Source organism: Etheostoma spectabile, chromosome 10 (assembly GCF_008692095.1).
Source record: "Etheostoma spectabile isolate EspeVRDwgs_2016 chromosome 10, UIUC_Espe_1.0, whole genome shotgun sequence".
Lineage (NCBI taxonomy): Eukaryota > Metazoa > Chordata > Actinopteri > Perciformes > Percidae > Etheostoma > Etheostoma spectabile.
The window spans coordinates 18328324-18347276 of record NC_045742.1 but is presented as its reverse complement, the minus strand read 5'-3'; the positions used below and the strand labels follow the sequence as shown (position 1 = coordinate 18347276).

The window sequence follows — 18953 nt, the reverse complement described above, 5'->3', positions numbered from 1 at the left end:
GCTCAGCATATCACGCTCAACAAATTAATGAGCCAGTTCCAATTTGTCACAGAAAGGCGCGATCCTCCCGAAACATCCATTGTGGTGAGACTAATCACCTCCAGCACTGCTTGAGCATGGCCACAAGGCTTTTCAAGCGTGGACTCATGGGAGAGGGAAGGGAAGTCAAAGGGCTCTTAGAAATCTGACCTAGGAATGATCTAAAGGCACTGAGCAATACAAGAGTGTCTTTTTTTAGACTGAGCACCTAGATGATAGACATAATGAACATGATTCATTAAAAGACTCAAACTTTCAGTGCTACTACAATGATACACATTTATTGTCACATTTACAACATATAAAATGTCACATATAAAAAATACATTTGTAAACGTTAAGAAGAGCTTTGGTACCATAGCTTGTGATACAGTGATATTGTGCATCTTTAAATTTGTACAGAAAATGTGTTGTTTTAAATGGTGGACTAATTGTTGATGCTGTAGTATTGACGGTTGAAACATTGTGTGAGTGAACGTAATACAATGCAGCAGAAGACTAAAAGCATAATTTGTACATGTACACATAAGGCTTTATCTAGGTTTCTTGAGTACATTAGCCCTTCATATCGGCAGGCAACAATAGCTGCAACACAAAAATCTGTCAGTCGGTCTACACAAAGGCACCCCTAGGCAGTGATACGCTGTATTTAGTATTTTCACTTGAGAGAGTCACCTATCATCCCAGAAACTCATTTACTGTAACAGCCACATGTTTAAGTCAAAAGATTATTCCCAGTACAACTTCAATCTTTATTTTAGAGTATATTTATATCTTCTTTATGAATATCCACATTTTTCTAAATAAAGTGCAAATCTGGCACAGAACTATGAATTAAACCTATAAAAAACAAGAATTCAAAGTTCACAAATGACATCTACATTTCATATAATTCTCACAAAAAAATGGAAACGTCTGAAACTATGGTATATGTGAGTAAAAAAAGAAAGTGTTGTGTCATAGTGAAACAGTGCATGTAGAATCTGACTGATATTTACTAAAATAATATAATACAGTGAATACAGCTGTTGGTTGTACTTAGAAAAAGATGCAACCTACATGTAATTACTCACTTCACATGGCTGTTTAGGACATACTAAGGATTTCCACTAATATGGGAGTTACATATTGTTCTTGTTTGGAGAGTATTTTGTGTATATTTGTGTATGGTTTGTTTATATTGTTATGTTTATCACTGTCTCTTATTAAACCTAATTCAATAGTTTTAAAAAGCAAAACATCTCCACTGGATGCGAACGGTAAAGGGGGAGGGGGGGTAAAATAACAAGAGTCTCTGGCTACAATAGAAAATAAAATAAGGTGATTCTCTAAGAGTTTGAGGAGAGTACCGTATTTATATTATGACCATCTTCCAAGAGATGACTCAATGGTAACCTCATACACATCATTTGTAACCATTTTAGTTTCAGAGGTACTAAGTTTGACAGAAAACTTAAAAGAAAGGCAAAGCATTTCGAGTGCTTAGTAGAAATACAGAGATTGCCCTCTCAGTCTCAATTCTGCTACATTCTAGTTTAATCACGTTCCCTTTGTCAGGTTTAGAAAGATAATTCCCCGTATGGTGATGCTTTCTCAGGGTTCCTACACATGGCTACAAGAAGCTGTCTTCTACCTCGGGCATCCCGGCGGAGCCCAGCAGAGCATCTCTCTCGCTGGTCTCCTCTAGCCTGTCCTCTTCTGGGAGGGTGTCAGCAGTGTCCTGCGACATGGAGTCGGTCTCCTCCTCCAGAGCCAGAGAGCTAAGGACAGGAAGACAAAACACAAATTCACATTTTGCACTCAGTCACGTATGAGTCATAAAAAGTCACACGCATTGTCTGTTTGTCTTGCTGACCCTGACTTTTTCCCTTGTTCTCTATCTTCCTTCCAGCTACCCACAAGTCACATTTCAACTCAAAAATGAGCTCAACCATTTTGAGAACATTGCGATGCTTTGTACTACAGTATTTTCAAGAGTTAAAAAAAGTATTTCCAATGCAGCTCTTTGTATAGAGAAATGTTTAGTACTCCCTGTGTCCCTGTGTATGTGGATGACTCTCACACATGCAGCATTACTGCCAAATTGATTGATGTTGGTTTTTTTTATAAATATAATACAAGAGACAGAGCTTTGTACGTCAGGATGTTAAGAGGCAAATGACAAACATCCTCAATAAAGACTTAAAAAATATCAGTTGACCTAATAAAGTTATAACTGAGACTACATTTGCATAAACTTTGAAAGGCCATAAAATAGGGCTGCATCAAAATTATTTTTATTGTTGCTAAAAAAAGAAAAATACTTGTTTTATCTCTAGCTATGTCTGATTTAGTGAATGTTTTTTTTTCCTTTTTTGCTTTGAGATCAAGGGGGACAAAGACGTCAAACCACAATGTTAAAGGTACAATCTATAATCCAAATGTAAGCAAAAGAACTGCCCCACTGCCAAAGTTCAACACACAAGGTTGGAGTCTGCTAACACTCCCAAAGTGATGACTTCTTTGAATACACAGATTAATAAACAACTAAATCCAAGTTAATCATAAATTGTGAAAAAAAGACTATCTGGATTGCTTACAGTCAAATATTTACATGGCCGTTAAAGCCAACTTTGCCTGGCTGCATGTTTATATCTGCCTCCATAATACAGCTATTGTCTCAGCTCAACATCTGGATGAGTGGGTGTGTGGTGGAAAAATCTGCTCTTGTAAATACATCCTCATCTTTCTCGCAACACCAGCATTTAGCACACATTGTAGCATCTTTTTTCAGCAGCTCTGTACCTTGCAGGGCTTTCTGATGGCATAAGAGAGAAAACGTCCTCCGGCTTGGGGTCTGGGATGGGAATGATGTATTCATTGTATGAAGTTATGACTTCCTGTGTGTCTGCCTCTTGTCTGAACTCCGCGGGGCTCGAGCTCTGGCTGTAGGGGTCCGGGGGCATGTAGAAGGGGGATGGGGAGCCAAATGCTGGGTTAGTGATCGGAAAGGGTGAGGAGAGTCTGGGTTTGGTGCGGGCAACTGCCGGGTGGTCACTCTTCAGGAAGTTGTCGTTGACTTGGCTGTATTGCTGTTGCCAGGGGACAACAATTTGATCATATTAGCAATGACAATTATTCAATAGTTTGTGGGCTTGAGGTTGCAGAGTGCAGATATGAGACATTGAGCGCCAAAGGTTTTACATCGCAGCTGACAAAACTCACTTTAAGAATCAATGAGTAATCAAACCAGTGGACAGTGCATATACTATATGTACTGTAGACTAGTTGTCCTGTAAGTTTTTGTTCTTTCCTCCAACCAGCCACTAGAGGTCAGATAGGCTGACTGTGAGCGAATGAGTGAGTGACTGAGTAGATGGATCAACTGGTAGATATCATCACCCAAATATACCACAAATATGTGGTATAGAGTTATAGGTCTAAGGTCACAGTTCAGAAGCTCTGGATGAAGCAATAATATATAAAGTAAGTACCTTTTTATAGCTGTCTGTCAACATATTCCCCACACTGTGGACCAGAAACGAGAAATCAGGCCTTTTCTCAAACCTCTCATCCCAACACTTCTTCATGATGTCATAACTGCAACAAAAACAGCATACAATTACTTGTTATTCTACATTTTCATGTCTGAGTTACTGGAGAGGTAACATTAGTTGCAAGGTTACAATGAGACTCACACTTCATCAGAGGCGTGGGCGGGTTTGGCCATTCGGTAGCCTCTCTTCAAAGCGCTGTAGAACAACTCATTCATGGGCAAATCAGGGTAGGGGGTTCCTCCTGCAAAAAGCATTTCAAATCAGAAGTCATGCACAGGCTAAAAAAATCCACATGACCTAAATGTAAACTGTAAACGCGAACCATAAATCAGAAGTCAAGCACAATTATTTTCGGAGAAGAACATCACTTTGTTATTCTAACCCTGATCTTTTAAACAAAAAAATGACGTCCAATGAAAGTCAGACACAGATGGGAATGTGCAGATAATGGCTGGATTGTGAGTTTTGTTTTGCACCACCTTGGGCTCAACCTGCACATGCAATAAACTGTCTCTTTTGTTGTCATGGTAGTATCTAAAAGTCGTGGGAAGCAGGTTTAAAAAAAGAAAACTCACAACCCACCCTCAACAAGGAAATGCTGCTTTCAAAGCTCAACTGTGCCTTAGAATGTGCTTTGCATAAACACATTCATTGTCTCTTTAGACACCTTAAAACATATTTTCATAATTTACCAGAAACATTAAGGACGAGTCTTTGAATTTTTGTGTGACTCCAAGAATTAACGAGGAGTCAAGCAGGCAAAAAACAGTTACAATGTGACCTATATTAGCAATTGAAGAAGATGAATCCCTCTTATGTGTAAACCAGTTCTAAATTGCATTTTGGTTAATGGCTTTATTGTGTGTTAAGTTGCATAATAAGTCTGTGTTTGGACTAACCCAAAGTAAAAATCTCCCAAAGAAGAATGCCGTATGACCACACGTCGCTCAGGGTGGTGTACAAATTATGGAAAATACTTTCTGGTGCCATCCACTTCAGGGGCAGGAAAGTCTAAATTAAATAAAATAGACGGTAGACAATCAAACAGGTTAAAATACTTAGCAGTTGCTTTTGGTGAAAGCAACTTTCTATAAATGCATTCAAACTTGATTGGAAGAAGAGCCAGATATCATCATGTGTTTTTTAAATTTTTTATCCTTTATGATTTTGCCACATACGCTGCCTTTAGAGATGTAGTTGGAATCATGCATGATGTCTCTGGCCAGGCCAAAGTCACAGATCTTCACCAGCTTCCCCTCACAGATCAACACATTCCTTGCAGCGAGGTCCCGGTGGACGCACTGTGGTGGAATAATGTTACATTAAATTTTTAACACAGATTAAACAAACAACTTCTAAAGTGTTAATCAGTGAGTTGTAGAGCTACAGGCTTTTGTTATCTTCAGACAGAACTATGCTAGCTGTTTCCCCCTGTTTCCATTCTTTATGCTAAGCTAAGCTAACCAGCGGCTCGCCAAAGCTAAATATCTGGCATACAGTGATGAGAGTGGTATCCATCCTATTACCAAAAAAATGAAACTAGCCCTTTAAATAGAGACTAATTTATAAAATCTAGAGGCTTGAGTCAAACATCACAATTAACTACATATTATGCAAAGTTATTTGTAATAGCCTACATTCTTTGAGGCGAGGAACTCCATCCCCTTTGCCACTTGGTAGCTGAAGCCCAACAGATCATCATAGGTGAGAACAGAAGAGTCACTGATGGCCAGGTCCAACCCGCCGCCACCTGAACACGATGCCAAGGGGAGACAACAAGAAAAGGTAAGGGTCAGCTTATGAATGAAGACATTGTCTTGTTGTTGGGAGAGCTCCGGCTGTCCTGTGACTGCATGGACGGAAATTTGTTATCTTGTCAGTGCTTTTTGATCAAAGACCGGAGAGAATGCAAACTGTATTCATTGATTTAAGAGGCTAAAACAATGCATGTGTTCATGATACATACTACGTCATGTTTACACTTAAGTTCAGCTCATTCTTCCAGAGTTCCTCCATTGTGAGCAGCAGACAGATGGTCACTGTTGGCCTTACATCATACTGTACTTCAAGTGTCTCTCATCCTTCCTTGTTTCCTTTGTTTAATGTGCTGAATTCGTCATACTTATTTTCATTTACAACACTAGGAAATGGATTATTCTAAATGCTCAGCAGAGTCTACGGACATGCATTCACATACAAATACACACAAATCCAACCTTGTTCCTGATAGATGTCCTGCTGGTAGGGAGACTCGTATGGAGAGGGTTGGATGTCTGCATACTTGATGCTGTCCATCTGCTCCTGCATAGGCACGTAGATGGTGGGCTCGTCTTTACTCATGTCCATGTATCCTCCATCACTCTCACTTCCAAAGGACACATAACTGGAGGAATACATGAAGTGGGAAAAAAATATAATGTAATACACGGACCATATTTATTCATGGTTCTTCATAATATCACTCTTTGTTTAAGGAAGACATCTGTGTCTTTATCTTGGTATGTGACAGCAGAAATTACATTATGCAAAATATTTGTTCTTCTCACCCTTTCCTCTGGCTGAGCGGAGTGCTTCCTCCTGAGATGAGGTAGCCATCGTCTTGGTTCTTCTCAGCGTAGTACTGCAGGAGGTTGTGCTTGTTCCTGTGCAGGTAGTCCACCAGGTCGCCATAGCGACAGTACTCTGTCACCAGGTACAAAGGGCCTGATTGGTGGAAGAAGATAAATCAGCATTTGGGATTTACCAAACACTAGTATAACATTAATTTCAATATAAGGCTCATTTACTTTTCGTAGAACAAAAATAAACATTAATAAGTAAATATTTAGCCAGATGTTAGTTAGTTAAATATTTAGGAAAGCCTTTAAAATATTATTAACTACCAAATGGATAAATAAATGAGTATGCATTTATTAAATCGCCAAGACTCGTCATGCATAGGTGTGCTCATGGGCAACGGGGATCATTTGATGAGCTACTCATTTTTTCTACTCTGAACAGAATTTAGACAGCAGCATTAGCACAACATGTTTATATGTGTTTACAGCTTTCCCTTTGCTACTAAACAACCTCAGAAGTCACATGAATGTCTGAACCCTTTGAATTGATATTGTAACTGTCTCACTTTCTTCTCTGATGCACTCAAAGTGCAAACATGAGTTTTACCCCGTACGGATCTACACAGTCCTTAAAGTTAATAGACTTTCATTTTTCTACAAAGCCAATTTTGTACAATCACTTACAACATCTACACACATAGTAATTAAAGAATAAACATCCACATCCACTACTTTGTCTAAGGTCAGAAATGAGGATTCATACTCCCCTTTATCAAATTTTTAATGAAAAGTGAATTGTATGAGTTCAGAAAAGAGACATGGAGGATAAAACAAGTATCAAATGGCTTTGTTGCCTTTGCAAAGTACCTCTGCCAACAAAACCACCAGGACTGTTTCCCTTTGAAGAAAATGCTCACAGCTGATCTAAGGTTCTGTTAACACATTATAAAACAAATTACCTGACTATCGTGTGTTATAGCAGTGGTGCTCACTGTGATTCTCACCATTTTTGGTGCAAGCTCCAAGCAAGTTAACAATGTTGAGGTGAGGACCCAGGTGACTCATGATCTTCAACTCGGACATCAGAGCCTGAGTCTCACTTCTCTTGGCTGTAGCTGGATGGAGAGAAAAAGAGAGAACATGAGAGAGATGTGTAAAAGTAGGACAGTATGAGGCAGGTATGAGAACAAAACATACTGAGAGCAGGACACACTGCGTTCTTGGCAAACTGCTCAAAGACTTGTTGGCTAAAACTCAAACCAGGCTGGCAAACACACTAAAGCTCAGCAAGCTGTTGCTCTCTTTGTGCTCGCAGGAATATGACGCTGCTAGTGTCACATCATTTGACAGCTACAGTATGCAGGGGGTTCTACTGCGGACTCTACATTGTTCACACAATTACGCACATGGCTTTCAACTGTGTTTTTGCATTGTTGGTCTTACATTTCAGCATTTTCACAGCCACTTTTATGCTGGACTGGGAATGAGTGAGACCATAGGCAGTTGCCTCGACCACCCTGCCAAAGGCTCCTGATCCAAGAGTGCGACCTGAAACACAAAGAAAGGCTCATTCAGACATGGTGTGAACGGCGCACATGGTAGACCTGAAAAGGAAGGAAGATCTGTTCTATAAAACATCAATGTTAACACATTTCTCTGGTAGCTGGGTTGAGCAGGTTATAAAAGATGGTCCAGATGACTTTCTTGAGCAGAGGTCTAACCATGGAAGGCCTGAGTGGGCTTGGGAAGCTTCCTGTTTGTAAGGAACAGCTGACTACCAACAACACATAAGCAAAAACAAACACAAAGAGCTTTAGAAATAAAGTGGGATTAGAGCCAACAAAACAAGTTTAACAAACCTCACTTAGTATTCTGGCCTCAACTACACCCAGACGACCCCAAGTCACCTGGTGGGAGCTACATACTCGTTTCTTTGCAAAGTTTGCACTAATTTGTGACTTTTATGAGGAATTTTTTAATGTTCAGTATTTGAAATGTATATGTTTGCACAACTACATTTTGTATTAATGTAAATTTATTCACAAACCTGCCTTTGTTTTGTAATAAATGTTATATGCATACAGTAGTGGCACATCCCAGTCAAGGCAAGTTCCATTGTATAGCCTAATATGTCACATAAAGTGTCTCAAAGGGCTTCACATCAGCATCATCAGTTTTCTGACCAACCCCACCTCTCCACACTGTCATCCGCCCCCGAGGACTCACCCAGCACCAGGTTGTCTCGCTGCATTTCCCAGGCCAGGTCATAGGGCAGGTGGATCGGGTCTACATAGATGTACTCGTGACCGTCCTGGCTCACAGACTCTATCACCTTCCATCTGATCTCATATCGAGGTTTCTGAAAACACACACAAACACACACAAACACGTGAGAACAAAACAAAAGGCTTCTTTTGTACATTTCAATTCACTATACTTTGTATTTGCATATGACAAAACAAATGTTGATGGTTGAGTTTGTCACTTTGTTTCTCACCTTCCTCCATACAGCAATGAGGATGATGATAGATATGATAATGATGACCACTAAGGCTAAAACAGCAGCCAATACTGCCACCTGGGAGTACAGGGCTGCAACAGGCAATGGGACACAGCATTAGATGGAGAAAAGGTTGTAAACTCAAATGGAGAACATTTACCCAAGTTGTCTCAAATTCTCAACAGACATTAAACTTCACTGAATAAACATGTTGGCAATGCTTTTTATAAAGAAAGTCATAGTTAGACTGATATTTATAGCATAAGCACAAATACACATTACTTACTGTTTAGCAAAACCTTGTACTGTTTATTGTTTAGTTTTACTCAATGTGATAGAATATGTTATAATGATCTAATAGTAAAGTGTCATACTGCACATTTATACTGTGAAAATAAATTATGAAATACAATTTAAAAAAAATTCTCCAACATTAAAAAAAGCAGTGAAATTGAGACATTCTTCTTATGACACCTACTGCTGGACACCAGTTTGACGTCTCTTCTGTCAAGGAGTCCTGCTTGGTTGCTGGTCTCACAGCGCAATGTGACCTGCTGGGGCTTGTGGAAGGTCACCTGGCTCAGCACCTGGCTGGTTTTACGAGTCTCGCTGTAGCTGACATTGGTGCGGATGCTCAGCACCTCTGGCTCTGGTATCAGCGGCTGCCACGCCGCTGTCTGGTTGCTACACCTGCAGCAGCACATGAGATCAGCGGACGGAGTCAAAGGAAGTCAGAGCAGGGCGCACAGAATTTGAAAGTCAAATAAATGTCTGTGTATGGTCCGTTCCCTGGTGTTTGTTATGTGACAGTTCAGTGATGTATGGGTGTCTTACTTGTGCATGCTGTCACAGCTGTACCACTGGATGGATGGGGTTGGGACCCCCTCAGCTACACAGGTCACCAAGTGTCTCTTCCCAGGGAGGTGGTGGTCAGTCAAGTCTTTAATCTGAGAAGGAACTTCACACAGGGGGAGCAGTGGCCATTAATCATTACTGACATGGACAAAAACTAAGTCTGTCCCCAATTTGTCTGATGCACTTTCAAATGGTCAATCCTTCAAGACAAGTACTGTGGTTTAAGAACTAAAAATGTACAAAAACACCCAGTATGCTGTGATAATAATTAAAACAGCCTCTTACCTTGGACTTCCAAGTCAAAGGTTACTTCCTTTGTATCATCTCCGTTAGTGACAAGGACAGTGTAGAGACCCTTCTGCTCCGTCCTCACCCTCACCAAGGTGAGAGTAGTGACATAACTGAGGTAGAAGAAAAGGTGAGGAAATTATGTATAAGCAGCAAAATATTTGTCACAAAGAGGAATGCGATTTGAGTAATGAATATATTGAGATGATTTGCCAAAGATTTGATTGAATCTACTTTTACATGCAACAGACAAAGATTTCCCTGAACAAAATGAATCATGCTCTCTCTCTCTCTCTCTCTCTCTCTCTCTCTCTCTCTCAATGCATGAAGTGAAGTACCATTCAAACGTATTGTATTTCCTCCGCTTCTGGGTGTGCAAACTATTTTTAGATTTATTTCCAGGGGTGCATTTAAGGAAAGAAACACTCTGTGACAATGTTGTTATGTACCATTCTGTGTTGTAATTTTTGTGTGTAAATCCAGTAAAGTGTACAAGAATAAATATGGTCAATTCTTTTTTTATTGGAGGTGAAGGGCTTAGTGGTTTTAGTTACCAGAGGAGTTGTTTCTCCATTTGTGAATCGAGCATGTGGATGGTATTTCACTTTGTCTTTTTGATTCTGAATGTGTGTTGGCAAAAATGTGGAAACATAGTCCTGCAATTACAACATTGTTTGGCATTATACTGGAACACATTTGTAAGTTGTGACAAGTATCTTGGGTTCATGGTTCCCGTGTGATGAATGACAGAGTCCTGCCCTCTAGAGAGTATTGTGTTTCCCTCTACAGAGGCCTTATCAGGTGATGACTGACAAGAGCTGGACGCCTCCGGAGGCTGTCACCCTAACAGAGGTCTGGTGCTAATTATTTTAAAGGAACTTGTATGAGGTTTTAATTGTTTTATGGTATGTAGGGAAATTTGTTTGGTGGGATGTGTCACCTGATCTCATGCTCTTGTCTGGTTGTGATGGTTTTGTCTCCTTTGATGGCGGCGCCATCTTTGCTCCAGCGGACCTGAGGGGGGGGGTAGGCTTCAATCTCCACTCTCAGCTCCACGTTCTCTTGCAGCTTGGCTGAAATGTTTTGTTGCTGAGCAGCCTTCACATCCACAAAGCCTTGCTCTAAGAAAAGAAAAGAATATCCTCAGCAACATAATGCAAATGTCACACACTTCATCTTCTTATTATAGATATTTTATATTTCTCTTTAGGGCTATAACCACGAGTGATCTCTTTTATATACAAGTAGTCATGTTATCCATTGATAATATCAAAAATATTATATTTTATCATAGTTATATAATTGATTATATTCAAGTTACTTCACTGGGCAGCAAGCTAGACAGTACTGTACTGCTGCTGTTGCTGACCTTCTGTGGCCAGACACAATCTATCTTTTCCACTGAGATGTCCAGAGCGCACTACTAAACCATCCTAGTCTCCATGGAGCATGGCGGTTTGAGTTATTCAAGGATTTCATAAACATAACACACCTCGCTGCAGATAGAATAAGCATTCACAGACCCAGACATTCAGTGACTGAAGGAGGAGGAGAAGCTCCGTGTGCTTTAATTGGCCCTCAAGCTGCTGCTCGCAAGATCACATATTTGCTTAGATGCTGGACTTTATGTTATTTTTTATTACTGCAATGACATTACAAAAACTCAATAAAACAGGAGTTAGACAAGTACAGAACAATGATTTAAAGTGCTCTGGGATTTTTCATTTTTCTTGTGTTGTGACATGACATGCAAGGGGAGGTTTGTTTGTAATGACGATGGCTAATAAGTCACGACAAAGAAAAGAAGTAAAAGTTAGGAAGGATAATAAGTAATGATAGCAATATAGTAATGAGAATGCATGATTTGGGGGATTTTTAACGTGTAGGGTTTTAAATTGACCATATAAGGCCTCTGGCCTGCATGCTGGGGGACCAACTAAATGTTAAAGGTTGACGTCAAAAGTTACAGACAATTTGTTTGTGTACTCAGACTTTATTCCCAAAAGTCTAAATTTATATAGCTGCTTGTTTTAAGCTCTATTTTTCAAGGTATCACTCAAAGCATCCACACCATATGAGCAGTTTATTTCACACTTTGAACAGAAATAAACAGAAGCCATTTTCGTTTCCTTTAAAAGAAGCATCGCTTTCACCTTGACTTGTAAAGGTTTACATAATAAGCAGTCTTCTCTCCGTTAGCAAAAAACAATAATAATCTGTCCAGCATCAGTTTGTTTTAGTTTTGTGTGTGTGTGTGTGTGTGTGTGTGTGTGTGTGTGTGTGTGTGTGTGTGTGTGTGTGTGTATGTGTGGGTTAGTCTAACCGAGCACAGTGATGTTGATGCTGGCCGTGGCAGCCTGGTCTTGGACAGGCTCATGGACATGGCAGACGTAGTTTCCGCTGTGGGCCACCGTGGTTTGAGGAAAGATCAGGCAGGAGCGCATGTTCATGGTGGACAGGATGTCTGTTAGCGGCTCAACCTCTACAACCTGGAAGAGAGAGGGAATTGTGAGAGGGATGTGACATTTTATAATCGTGTTGAATATGATCCAAATTTCTCTAGATGCCACACATACTGTAGGTGAGTTGTGCTGCCTCCTTAAGTTACATTATTTTCAGTGACAATCTGAAACAAGTCTGAAGCTAAAACTTCATCATGATCCAAAAATAAAATCAACCCAAAAGAGACAATTGATTTATGCTCTTTATTATGCTACAATACCAACACCACATTTTATCAGTAGAAGTTCACAGGGGAATAAAAACTGAGGTGTGTCTCTACATCTTGATGTGATTTGGGCTCGGCCATTGGGTCTGAGAGTGATCACGAAGGGAAAGCTGAACAAAAGCGCTTGTTCTGCTCCACTCCTACTCACCTTTCTATTGGGGATAGCCCACGAAAAAAACACAAGCATAACTCCGTGCACTGTGCAGTTTACTGTCAGCGGTTCGCCCTGCTTCAGGACGGTCTTTGACGCATTGATGTAGGCGTCAATGACCTCTGGGACTGGGACGGGAAGAGAGAGAGGGGGTGATGATTTATCAAAACAATATGTAGAAAAAGTCTCCTTCACTACTAATCATTCACAAAAACAACTAGAATAAAACAAACCTTGACATTAACATAGTTGACTTATTGGTGTTAGTCAGAACTGAACTTTGTAACTCTAACAAACAACGGCTTTACGGCTCCACAAAATTAAAAATTAAAATGTCTCCACACAGTTTGTGTAGCACTTTTTAAAGTGTTAGCTAGCCGAATTATTGCATTCTGAGATCAGAAGGTCAGTATTTACATCGTTATCTCCTAAAAAGAAATCTGCACACCCTCCGTAGCAAGTCTTCCAGCAGGAAGTTGTAGGTGAGCAAAGCATACGGATGTGATAATATGAGAATGAATTATACTTTTGGACTGACAAGTGCAATACTTTGGCTACGAAACTTGTAGATTTTGCTGCATAAGCAGTTTGAAGAAAAGTAATGAACGTTTTATGGGTATTTTTTATAGCGCTTTAAAAAGATAGACTCATTAACTTTAATAGTTTGGGTGTAGGCTGAGATTGAATTAAAAGTGGCCAAGTCTGTGTGTGTGCATTTCTGAGTTATCTGAAGTTTCCGCACATGGGGGGGGGGGTGTTTGATAATGACCACATTTCTATTTTGGGAAAAGTTGCTTCTCTCACCAAACTCTTTAATCTGAACACCTACCGACAATGCTGAAGACGTTGAAGGCCTGAGACTCTTTCACCTCATTGTTCAGTTCTCCGCGGCACACATAGGCCCTGTCCTCCAGCCGTGCCTTGTACCCCTCACTTGGAACATAAAGTCCCGTGATGGGCAGATCAGTGTCGCTCTCATACAGGGTGACATTGATGTTGGGGTTGGTGACCACACAGGGGACGGTGCTCTCCTCGCTGGTCTTTGTTACCATGCCGTGGGAGCTCACCACGAACCACACATCAGGGTCTGTGAGCAGAAACTTGTTTTATTATCTCAATTGGGAATCAAACAACTCTTTATTTCATCTTTAAAGTATCTTGTTTTACAGTTATTTTTCATGAGATCAGCATTTTTTACAAACAGAAAATGATATCAGGTCTCAGTTGAACTGTGACTTTAACAAAGAGAAAGCAGAATGTTTTTCAAATGATTTAAATTGATTTATCTGTTTCCAAAGATCCGCTCTCACCTCACTATTCACTTTGTTTTTGCAGCTGCGCATTGCATTGTCAGATAATAATGTGCATCAACAGCACACTCAATCACTATGTTTCCAGTTGTTTTTTTTAGCATGCATAGTGATTTCTTTCAGTCCTTTAGTTTGTCACTTTACCAATGTGAACGTTCAACTTTTATGCATTTTTTCATTTTATGAATGAGAAACTGTAATGTTCCCACTTTACGACACACTGAGTCAGTCTAAATGTGTCTTTGATGTCTGGCAGCTTTTAGCTATATGACACTAAATTTGTAAAATGACAAGCCAGGACTTACCTGGGACAAAAACAGCCACCTCCTTAGTTTCTCCAGTGTGTTGATCAACGCACTGATACACCCCTGTGTGCTTCCAGCTCACGTTCCTCAAGGTCAAAACACTGGATGTGATGCTGCTTTGCACAATTTGGTAGCTTGGACCACCATGTTGAACTTCCACTTGGAAGTAGGGCACATCGTCCCTCTTGAACTCCCACGACGTGTCTTCTGAGCCGGAGCAGGTGAGGATGAGCGAGGAGCCCTCTGCCAGGACCAGCTCTTTCACATCGGGTGTGATCTCCAGACAGCAGAGCTCAGTGCAGAAATACAGAAGAGCTGCAGTTGGCATAGTGAGATAAAAGGTCAGGTTGGTGGTGGAGAGAGGCAGCAGCATGAGGTCAAAGGTTAAATCAACACTACATGACAGATCCTGTTCTATCTCTAAATGATGAAAGATAGGAGTTGTCTGGAGTGGATAGTGGGAGGATAATGATGCCTCATCAGTGACAAATGTATTTTAAATGGCAGAGGTCAGTTTGAATGAATTAGTTATCCTTTACATCAAAGTGTTATCTCACACTGGACGGATAATAAATAATCCTAAAAGATACTTTTTTTTTTAAGTGTGTACATTTCAAGCGTCCTTGACTTTTTTACTGTAAATACATTTAAAAAAAACTTTTGAAACATCCTACCCCCTTAGTAAGCACAACTTTGTCATAACTGCAAGTCCAGCAATGCATGTAAGTTATGATGCTTTTAGTCGTATAAAGTTTCATTTGGATATGTTGTAAAAAGAAACAAAGGGTAAAATACTACACCTAAGCTTGGCATCATGCTCTTTGCTTCCCTGCCAAAGAACCTGTGGTCCTGTTACAGATTTTCATTTTTTGTTGAGTTCTCACCTGTAACTATGACCGTCAGATGGAGCGTGGATGCCGTCACCCTCATCATGGTGGAAGCCTTCAATGCCCTTTGTTCTGCTGGACCGTAAAGAAAAGAGAACAAATGCTGATTAAAGTTCATGTACCCTTTTTGGAACTAGTGTGCCTCGGAAATTGCCGGGGTCAAAAAAGAAATACGGATCCTTCTGTCCACAAAATTTTCAATAAAATGAAGTGGAAATGAAACAGAAACAGCATGAAAAGCTAGTTTGCTTTCACTCTAAGCGAGACTCAACACAATCACAGTCAACAACTCATAAGGCTTTATATTATGATGGATTGATTCCTGCTCTCATGAGCTCCTGCAGGTCCGGTTAAATCAGAGTTTAGAAAAAATATTACATTGCACATTAGAACAATCTGCTTCTAATCAAAGATTAAGATTAAACAAACTATAAAGTATTTAGTGTGTCAAGCTGCTTCCTTTAATGTTTTCTGGCCGGCACACAGAGTCTGAGGTGCAGATGCAGCTCACTCTGGAGGTATTTGATGCCTCGCTGCACCAGGACAGAGCGACAATGTCTGGCTCTTTTTGTTCCTGGTTCACCAACATTCTGCCCACTAACAAACGGGTCACTGTGTGCAGCTTTGCAACACGCTCACTGGCAACAATGCTGCATCCAAGCTATTCTGAAGCCGTGCTGAGCCATTAATTGGTTTTGGTGTAAACAAAAGTGAAAATGAGGGCACTCACATAAGCTGTGGAGGGAATGGAAGTGTGTGTAGGCGTCTATGAAGAGTTTTAAGAGTTTGCTTTGGTTTTGATATACTAATGATGTTTCATGTTGCACACCAATGTGATGTAACATCAACATTATTTAAGAGCTACAATATAAAGGTCAAAGGTGACCAATTAGTAGTGTACCATCCACACTAAACAGAACCACTGTTAGCCACTGCAAAGTAAGAAGGCAGAAGGACAGATTGAGGAGGGGAGGGTGGGTTTGTTATTATGTTTGGGATGGGGACTAAGCCTTGCAGCACGCAGATGTCTGGAAACAGTTAAGGATGGATCACAGGCCTGTACGCAAGAGGGTGGGAAAGAGAGAGAGGGCGGAAGAGCGATGCTTGGGAAGAGCGAGGGTGGAGGAGGAAGTGAGGGAGGTAATGGGGGCAGTGGAAAAATTGTAGAATGTGTCTTGAGAAATCTTACCCAATTTAACGCTTTTACTCGATAATGCAATCCAATTTTACCATCTCTATTTTAAGAAATTGGACTTTCGTTACGAATTATGTAATAGAACACATTTTATATTTGGCCATCTTATCAGATTAGTTTTCATTTGTCAATTGAACACCACCTTTAAGACTGTATCCATAAAAATGTATCAACGTTACATATTTTTTCAATGGCTTTAAAACTATTAAAAGACTTAAAAGAGATGAAAGATCACTTTGGTAGAGGTTGTGAAGTAGAAGAAGTTCTATGACTAACCCAAAGCCAGTTACTCATCCCAGAGATACAAGTTGTCTCTACAAATGAACTGCCTTTGGCACTTCCGCTCCCAAAATGAAAACTTGAGGTGCTCCAAAAACATGACCGGTCCATTTCCTCCCCAGCCTCCTGCTTCCAATAAAAAGGGTAAAGGAGAGAGAGAGGGAGAGACTTTTTTTCTTTTCTTAGTTCACACACATGCACACATACACACATGCTGCATGTAAAGCACACACACTGGCACAAGCACACGCTGTATAACACTTCAACTCCACTCCATCTTCTTCCCCATCTGCACAAAAACACACACACACACACACACACATATACACATATACAAACACACACACACAAACACACACACACACACACACACACACACACACACACACACACACACACACACACACACACACACACACATACACACTTCTCTCATTCCCATTTTTGTCACTGGTGTCTGTGTACAGTTCATGTTCCCACAGTATTCCTCTGGAACTTTCCCAGGACCGCTGATACACTTGGGACACTGCTGGTGGTGACGGCAGGAGCGGAGGGGGTCACCTTATCCCCCGGGGCCCTAACAACCAGCAACAAGGGACTGTCCACTGAGGAAGCCATACATCAGCGCTTACAAAAACCAGTAACCTCAGTGTCAGGGATGATGACTTTGAGCGACAACAGCCAAACGCGGTGAAGCCAAAGGCATGTGTCGCTTGGCAGCATGAGGACTAACAAATCTTAATGTGACTGGCTGCTGCTGATATTTCTGCTAAAACAAGTCAAAGTGCTACATTAGGGCTACAGCAGGATATGAATTTACATCTGGGATGACACAGCAGAAAACTGAACAAGAATCTTGATGTGCTTAAATCTTATTTTAGGGGTCTTTGAAAAAGGAAGGAAAAAAATGTTTGGCTACTGCAACACGATGAGGTTTTATGTTGACCGATAGCCAGGGGGGACTGAACAGAGACGGAATCTGACCCTCAAGATAGGATGTGCTGACTAGGATCAGAGAGCCAAAAGGGAGCGCTTAGAGCAAGATTTATCCAAGATTCAAGAACACGCAAAACTAACATCCAAGTTGTGGTGATGTTGATGTTGGTGTGAGAGGGATACGTATTTAAACATAGCTGTTTTTGTTCTTATCTCTGTCATGGCCAGGTCTTTGTGCAAAAAAGAGAATATACACAAATGTTAAAAAAGGGCCAGGACACTAGTAAATTTGCAAAGAAGGTTTGGCAGCATTTTAGTGACTTTGTTTCTCATTTGGTGGCACCACTAAAACAAAAGGTAGCTCTTTGTTTTGAACCATAGAGACAACAGAGTGGTGTTTGAGGTTCAACAATTTGCAGTAAGAAACATCCATGATATCCATAGGTCAAGTCATGTCAAGTGGCTCTCAAACTGAAGACCTTGTGGTGGTTCTTTTTTATAACACAGATGTTTATTGTTGTCTCTAGAATCTTTGAAATGGGATACTCCATTCCTGAAATGATTGTGGAGGTCAAAAACAAACAGTGTTTATCTATGTGATGGCGCAGTAATCACCATGACAGATAAACTGTTATCCCACTGTATAGGTTTTCCCACAGATGCTGGGAATTTGGTGGCTGATTGACCCTTCCTGGGTTTTTTTAAACAACGCTGCTACACTCAAAGTGTCACCAGCTTATGAGGAAGAATGTTAAAATCAACCTCAGCGGGACGCACACAACCCACGCACCGCCCCACAGCAGCCTGTAATCCCTCTTCTGGGATTATCTATATATACTATAGTTGCAAGTTTTAGTTAAACATCTGGCAGCGATGAAGCGGTCCTCGATGAGGTGGGAACTGTTTTGTGAACCACATTTGCAGCCAACTGTTTGCTTGAGTGTCTCCCAAGGGGGGAATGGTTGCATTTAAAAAAGGGGAGAGTGTAATCTATAACAAAAAAGAGAAAGATGTCCAAAAAGCCTGCCAAATGGCAGCTGGCGAGCTCTGACTTCCTGTATTGGGAAATTTGGCCCTTGTGTGGGTGTAAGGCTGTGATGCATCAGTGACACAGCAGACCACCACAAACACTAACCAAATACTCATGGAGACAACAAGAGACACCACAATGAGAGGAGGACAAAATGCACATAATGAAGCTTCTACAAAGAGAAAAACTGCTTTAAATAACAAGCTGCACAGAAAAGATGTAAACTCCCAATCATGAATGAGGAAAAACAACAACAAAGTAAGAGAACAACCAAACAGAAAAAAAACAATCAGCATGCAAAAACAGACCAATTAGACCAATGACAAAGTATGACAAACCATCCGCACACCACAAGA

At 40.6% G+C, this 18953-nt stretch overlaps 1 protein-coding gene across 3 annotated transcripts in view; it reads right to left on the bottom strand.

Annotated features, from left to right (window-relative positions):
* pdgfrb (platelet-derived growth factor receptor, beta polypeptide) overlaps positions 1-18953 on the bottom strand; it is a 41342-nt gene that overhangs the window by 15630 nt on the left and 6759 nt on the right. Inside the window, exons 2-23 of one of the 3 annotated variants that reach the window (XR_004333852.1) lie at positions 15155-15232; positions 14271-14585; positions 13485-13742; positions 12653-12783; positions 12100-12265; positions 10717-10897; positions 9774-9889; positions 9468-9591; positions 9112-9323; positions 8631-8725; positions 8360-8492; positions 7577-7681; positions 7138-7248; positions 6122-6278; positions 5792-5958; positions 5213-5325; positions 4754-4876; positions 4475-4586; positions 3717-3816; positions 3513-3618; positions 2824-3110; positions 1118-1799 (exon numbers count right to left, since the gene is read on the bottom strand). Coding sequence is in view for 2 of the 3 variants with exons in the window: in XM_032528116.1 (XP_032384007.1) it covers positions 1652-1799; positions 2824-3110; positions 3513-3618; positions 3717-3816; positions 4475-4586; positions 4754-4876; positions 5213-5325; positions 5792-5958; positions 6122-6278; positions 7138-7248; positions 7577-7681; positions 8360-8492; positions 8631-8725; positions 9112-9323; positions 9468-9591; positions 9774-9889; positions 10717-10897; positions 12100-12265; positions 12653-12783; positions 13485-13742; positions 14271-14585; positions 15155-15203 (3309 nt within the window). In the remaining variant the exon portion in view is untranslated. Of the gene's footprint in view, positions 1-298; positions 1800-2823; positions 3111-3512; positions 3619-3716; positions 3817-4474; positions 4587-4753; positions 4877-5212; positions 5326-5791; positions 5959-6121; positions 6279-7137; positions 7249-7576; positions 7682-8359; positions 8493-8630; positions 8726-9111; positions 9324-9467; positions 9592-9773; positions 9890-10716; positions 10898-12099; positions 12266-12652; positions 12784-13484; positions 13743-14270; positions 14586-15154; positions 15233-18953 lie in introns of those variants that run through there. The other 2 variants (XM_032528116.1, XM_032528117.1) reach the window with 2 other exon arrangements.